The sequence below is a fragment of the Corvus brachyrhynchos genome, unplaced genomic scaffold (assembly GCF_000691975.1).
Source record: "Corvus brachyrhynchos isolate BGI_N302 unplaced genomic scaffold, ASM69197v1 scaffold705, whole genome shotgun sequence".
NCBI lineage: Eukaryota > Metazoa > Chordata > Aves > Passeriformes > Corvidae > Corvus > Corvus brachyrhynchos.
The window spans coordinates 2,778,312-2,785,293 of NW_008238346.1; the positions used below are offsets into that span (position 1 = coordinate 2,778,312).

The window sequence follows — 6,982 nt, forward strand, 5'->3', positions numbered from 1 at the left end:
TGACCTGTAGGTAACCTGTCCACAGGAAGCAAAGCATGGTCAATAAAAGCAGTAGTCCACATTTAATGTTGAAGGAGTACTGGTTAAAACACCCAAATATTCAAGGATTTGTTAGGGTTAACTTTTTTGGAGAGGTTTTCTTTAGCATCTTGAATTTTTTTTTGCTAAATATGGATTTAAAAACTGACCTACAGAGTCAGGTTGACCAAACTAGTTACAGTTAAATTTCAAGGAAGCTGTGAAGCAACACACATATTAGGATACTTTAATTCTCTTTCCCAAAGTTAGCTACTTAGCTAGCTATAAAGCTGACAGCAATTCATACTCTATACAGAATGCATGCAAGAACACATTTCACCCAATGTTAAACTGTTGCTACTTCTTGGATAGAATGGAAGTTTTTAATAAGACATAGAAACAGAGAATTCTAGGCATGAAATGAAGAACACCAAGCAATTGAATCTGCAGACAACATTTGTGACCTAGATGTAACAGCTGACACAATACTCCAGTGAGGACTAACATTCCAGCTTTGACTGAAAACATCAAGGACCTTTTATGATCCAAGTAGCAATCACCCCCATTTTATATCCCAGGGCTACAACAGCAGAGAAATTAACTGCTCTGTTTTAGCCCTTGAAGTTCTTGGAGGAGCTGTTGAAAAACTATGAAAATATGCCCCATTTCACAGACTGTTACATTTCTTACATCCCATAGAAAAGGAAGTCCCTCCTATAAAGCTCTAAATCTATGGTTACTATTCTGATTTCAGCACACAACAGAGAAGTAACAGGAGTCAGGAGCCCATTCTCAGTGGTGCTTGATTTTTGTTGCTGTTGTTCTAGTTCAAAGAATTCAAGGACAGAACTAATCAAATAAACAAATAAACCCCCTTAGAATGGATCTGAAGAAACTTTATATATTGAAAGGTTTCATGACTGGGGGCTCCCTCACCATCACACTGGTGTACATATGTCAGGAATGACCACACTATGCCTAAGCTACTTGCAAAGAGACAAATTCAGTCAAGGACTCACATCACTTTGAAGTTCCTGGCTTTTCTTGGCATGCTTGATCTGAGAACTGTCAGCCACACTGGTGAACTTCAGAGCATCAGCCTTCTGCCTGTACTTTGTCTACAGCAAATTAAACCAAGTTATACAAAATTTTCTACAGTACTTGCCCTCCCCCAAAATGCATCAGTTTGTAAAAAAACAACTGATAGAGCCAAAAGTGCCCCGTAAATTCCCAAGACAGTTTTAGCACAGGTGTCAATAAAATAACCTTCCAAGTACTACCCACTGCTGGTATTTTGAGGAGAGGAGGGCAGTGCAAGTGTGTGCCAAGGGCACTGTTGCTGACACTGCACGCATGGATATCTTTGGTGCCAGATGTACTATCTACATGTCTTACAGGACCAAGGTTGCACACCAGCCAGTGAGTGGTGTTCACAACCTGGGTATGACTTAAGTCAGGACCCAAGAGAGCTGATAAGCCACACAGTCAGTGTTACTATCTCATTTCCTTATAAGAGACTATTCAAGCATATGCATGGGTGGTTCAAATCACTGAATGCATGTTACTGAGATATTTTTAAATTATTAAGATTATAATTAAATTAGAGTGAGCAATTTCAGAGTCCTGGAAGTAACTTGAATCCAAAATCTTCCCCTTCCTCTCAAAATCTTCCTCTTTTCAAAGTAGAGCTCAGCACAGACACCGCAGTCAAGCCTTTCTAGGATGAAGAGCTGTGACAGGCCTCCAAAAGGCTAAAGTCTCAGATATAGAAAAAAATGAACAATATTTTTCATCTTCTGGTGCCAGTACTTATATAAAATCCATTTGAACAGACAAATGTGCATAGAGAGTAATATTTTTAGTTTGATAAATAAGACTGTCCATAGTTTCATTCCATTTTACTTTTTGTTTTACATCTGGAACACACTGAAGTGAATGCAAAACTTTAACTGACTTCATCAGGCTTCAGAACAGGCCTGTTTCAAATTAATGTCTTTGCCTCAGCCTTTTGCACCACTCATTTGAGAGCGAGCTAAGCATACTTTCTTTCTTTGAGATGATAGTGCAAGGAAATGTGGGACTCTGTTTCAAGACCACAGTGTAACAGGGGAGACCAAGCAAACACTTCTAGTATATGTTAATTGAATTCTTATTCTACCAGTTCAGTCATGAAGTGGGGCATTCCACCTAGAAAGGGTGTAAATGCTTTTTTTTTCATAATCTGGCATTTCAGGAGAGAAATTCTTCTGTTTGAACTGATGGGTGAACAGATCAGTTTACACTGTGTCTCTGCTAGGGGAACACAAAACAGAAGTTAAAAAAGCATGCAGCACTTCAAAGAGGTGCTCATCGCTTTATTTTAGAAACCTGGAAGGGAGGGAGGCAGATTAAAAACAGCATGTTTTGTCACATTGCATGGAACACAATGTAGTGACATCCTGCAAAGAAATGACAAAACGCCAGGCTTTGTATGGCAACAGAGATCTCTAAAATAATATCCACCAGTCTCCAGTTTAAGTGACTGTCAGCCATCTCGTGGCCTTGCACAGCACTGGAATGCAAAGGCAGATCATTATGGATTAAATATTTGTGGAAGTGATTATTACTACAGCACACACCAGAAGCAGATGTCAGTCTATCCCTAGCAAGACACCAGATCTGAGGTAGCTGCTCTTCTTTTGTTTCTAAGATGTACTTTTTCCCCTTGTAGGAGTAGTGAGAGGATGTCAAATACCCAAGGTGCCAGAGTGTGATCACCAGTAACTAGCTGGCTTCTGTTCTTCCTTCCAGAACTAAGTGGGATTTTATCCTTCCCGTCAAACTTCCCCTAATTTATTCTTCTCACTGTTCTCTAGTTTTCCTAGCAGTAGTGAGCCTGCTCAACCATAGCTGAGAAGCTGAGGAAGTTTACTTCCATCAGCTTATTGGCAGTGCAAAGCCACGAATTAATAAAGCAAAAGCAAAGAAAAGCAGGAAAAGCTGAAGCTGACAGTAAAGTCACAGCCCCTACTTGCCAAGGAGCAAGGAAATTTTCAAACATGGCTAACAAATATCTAATTTTTCAATACTGCTCCTTAAAGCCTCTTTGTGCTTCACGTAGCACAAGAAACTCAATGGAAATTCAATGCTGCTCTGCAAAATGGGCAGGTGAATGAAAAGAGGTGGAAGCACAACTATGAGGATTTCTACCTCACAGATTATTTTGATAATTATATAAAATAATTTTAATCTCTAACCCAGGATCTTCTAAACTATTGAATAACTAAATTATTTCCATCGGTTTTTCCATTTCTCAGATATTCCTTGTTAGGAATTCCTTACCTATTCCACATAATGTAATGGAATAAGTGTGCATAAAGCTTTGAACAAACAACATGCAGATGCCTGAGCACTTTGCTTACCTCACTGACTAAATCTCCTGCCTTTTTGGCTTGTTGTATATTAAGACTTCCTTCTGTGATACATCCAGCTCCTTTCATCCATGTCAGATCTGCCCTATATTGGAGCTGCAGAGGAAAATTACATTTATTGGCACAGGGAACACAAGTATAATGTTTGCAAGTAACATGTGCACCCTCTCCAGTTTCAAAGCCACTGCAAAGACATTTTAAAAAGCCATAGTACAATCAGACAGTGCTGATATGAAATGAGAATTAAGATCAAATGGAAAAAGTCTATAATCACTTATACTGTTTTTAACAGTTAAGCTGGGTGTACATCATCTTACGTCACTCTGGAGATCATAGGCCTTCTTTGCCCACTTGGTCCTCATATCTTCTGGAAGCACAGTGTACTCATGGAGTCTCGTTCTATAATCCAAGTCACTGGCAAGCGCCTGAGCCTTCTTAGCGTGCCTCAGGTTTATCATATCCATGGGCAGATGGAAATGGGCCTTGCTCTCCTCAAACCCTTTTTTGTAGGCAATCTAGAAAGAGAAGCAATGAAAACAGACTGTCTGTATCAGATATTGCAAAGCTATTTTAAATCACCCCTCTTGTTTGGGTCCTTATGTAGATTAGGCAAAAAAACTCCAAACACACGTAGAAATCAGGCCCTATAAAGGACAAAACAGATGCCAGGCTAAATTTTCCAGATTCTAGAGACATTTTCTCTATTACAGTGCACCTTACTTTTAAACATACCTTTACAGACTTGAAAGTTCTGTGTAGAAGTTTTTATATTGAGGTTTTAATATGATGATATTTTATTCATACTGAGGTTTTAATAGGATGTTATTTCCCTGCCCCAAAATAAGGACACCATTGCCCAAAATCCCCTGCTGTGCAACCATTGCAGATTAACAGATGGAGGAAGGAAAACCAATTTTGTTAAATGCTTCCAAGAATCTCTTACAGTGAGAGCAGTAACAGTGGTAGATTGCATAGTGTTGCTGAAAGTTTTCTAATTATGAAAAACGTCTTTTGAGTAAGAGAAATAATCTACCTCACTACTCATCTTGGCCACCTTCAGAGAGTGCAAAAGTCTTGAATCCTTGGTTGCAGTTGCTTTTCCTTTTGTTTTTTCGTATTCTTCTTTATATTTAATCTGTCCAAAAAAACCCAAAAAAGATGTAAATCTAAGAATATTTCCAATTACCCATGAGATAAGCAATAAGTTTTTCACTGGTGATTTGGATAGTCAAAATTTAGAAGAGCTTAGTCTGATTCTCTCATTGTCACTTCAAATTTCCCAGATTTTCTCAGAAATTCCAAAGATGCAAGGTCAGTCTCATTTATGAGGTCTCTAACCTCATTCCTTAAGGCTCATCCCTCTGAGGTGAATATGCTTATAAACTTTAATTCTTCTGATTAGCTAAATTATCTCGTTCTTAGAGGCAAAGATAAGAAATCAATCCAAGCAAGGAATTCAATATTTGATTTTCTTAATGAGGTGGGATTTCAGAATCCCCACCACTGCTGAACACTTTCCAGCTGCAGAAAAAGTGTCTCCCTTTTCTGCCTCTCCACAGGTTAAAAATCTTGATATAAGTTGTTTAGAAAGATTTTGTTTGCAATTTTTTTATATACATGTGTTTATGTTAAGGAAGCAGACTAAAGAAATAAGAATTCCCTTTGTAGTAGATGATAACACTATTTTTGAGGCTATAAACAATTCAAAACACTGAATTTCACTATGGGTTTATTGTGAAAATTTTGCTTCGCTCTGTACAAATGATTTAAAAAAAATTTTTTTTGAAGAGTGAAATTTCACAGCAGAATCTGAGAAATTTTCCAACTGTTCATTAGCCATTGAGAAAGATGGACAGCCAAATGCATCTGGATTAAAAATCCAGATGAAGAGAACTAAGCTTTATTTCCCTGTGCTACAGCTACTTATATAAAGAATAATTCCCAGGTAACTAAATGTCACATACATCACTGGCAAGATCTCTTGATGCTTTGGCAGCAAGTAAAGGCAGAGAATCAAGTTTCATTTCAAAGCCCTGGCCCTTACTCTTCTCCCAGCCTTCTTTGTACTTAATCTGAGAAAGGAAAGACAACAACATGTCACAGACACATAAACACAGGATTTTCAAACAAACATGGAAATGGCTCAGAGAAAAACAGAAGTATAAATATGCTCAGTCCACAAACTGGGACCTTCTTAAGTCACAGTTCATTGTAATTTTGAGCTAATTAATTGTCTAGGATTGAGTCAAAATTTTATTCTTGGAGTTCGCAGGCACTTAATGTCCCAGAACAACCACTAATAACTCTCATTTTCAGACTGATATGGAGGAGGGAGGGTTTTTCAAAAGTGCCTCTGGTTATGTCTACTTACGCAAATAGTAGAGATCTATAGGAGCTGATCTATAGGCAGACCAGCTAGCTAAGAAACAGACATCACACCACTCATCTCAGAATTTTTCTTTCCCACCCCCAAACTACAACCAGTCAAGTCCCATGCACTGAATTTGAAGCTGCAGTTGTTTACATGAGCTGTTGGAGGGCATTCAAAAGGAATCCAGCTCGTGTGCTCTGAGACCACCCCACAACGTGAAGCACAGGTCAGTGAAGCAGCCCTTATGGTCAGATTGTCTTCAAAAGCACACTCATGAGCCACACTATCTCACAAACACAGATGAAATGCAGGAGAATCACATCCTTAACTTTTGAAAGTTAGTGGAACTTAAAGTAATAGTTTTTTAAGTTCTTTTTCAAGATTCCACTTGAAATTCCATTAAAGCAAGGTCAAGTATGGCTTCATTCATGTTATGCGTGCACCTAATGAAGGCAGAAGGTTTTCAGGAAGCCCCAGTTTCTGGATCTGGCTTTTGCATGTCTGTATTTTACCAGTATCTAACAATGAGCATGCATCCCAACCCAGTACAGTCGCAAAGAATGTTCCTCCACAACACTGCACCAAAACAACTCCAAAAAAACTTAGGGGAAGAACACAAGATGCAAAAAACTTGCAGTAATGCCAACTCAGAACCATGAAAAATCATGAAACTGGTTAAAAAATAAAAGTCACACCAGTAATATCTGAAGGGTTTTTTCTCATTTTGCACTTATTTGTCTTGGGCTTTTTTCTCTCCAAAACTATCTATGACAATGGAGGCCTGAAAAATACTTTAAAAATTAAATAGAAATTCAACTTTTCCTGCAACCATTTGATTTTAACACACAAGACTCTAAGTGAATCACTATATATTGTCAGGAAGTATGAATGGAGCAACAGTGTGCTTGATCCAAGTTTGCTGAATTCACTGTTTCTTTCCATTGACTTCAGCGGACTTTGATTGCTAGAACTGTGCAAATGTTGGTTCTTCATAAAAATATCACCTCAGAAGCAGCTAGTTTTGTGAAGTTAATACTGATTTACTTATTTAAAGAAATTCAGATCATCTGAAAATGTCTTGGAAAAAAGAAGTCTAGAGGTTTCACTGTCCTTGAAATTGGATCTCTGTCTATTCTGGGCACCATATTTCATGTTGTTTAGTACAAAGCCAAATGAAAAATGG

The 6,982-nt window shown here is 38.1% G+C and overlaps 1 protein-coding gene across 1 annotated transcript in view; it reads right to left on the bottom strand.

The window, feature by feature from the left end:
* The window catches only part of NRAP (nebulin related anchoring protein), a 49,436-nt gene that overhangs the window by 23,251 nt on the left and 19,203 nt on the right, over window positions 1-6,982 (bottom strand). The window contains exons 17-22 of the mRNA XM_017735198.1: window positions 5,393-5,500; window positions 4,462-4,563; window positions 3,746-3,943; window positions 3,420-3,524; window positions 1,038-1,136; window positions 1-15 (exon numbers count right to left, since the gene is read on the bottom strand). Of these exons, the coding sequence (XP_017590687.1) occupies window positions 1-15; window positions 1,038-1,136; window positions 3,420-3,524; window positions 3,746-3,943; window positions 4,462-4,563; window positions 5,393-5,500 (627 nt within the window). The remainder of the gene's footprint in view (window positions 16-1,037; window positions 1,137-3,419; window positions 3,525-3,745; window positions 3,944-4,461; window positions 4,564-5,392; window positions 5,501-6,982) is intronic.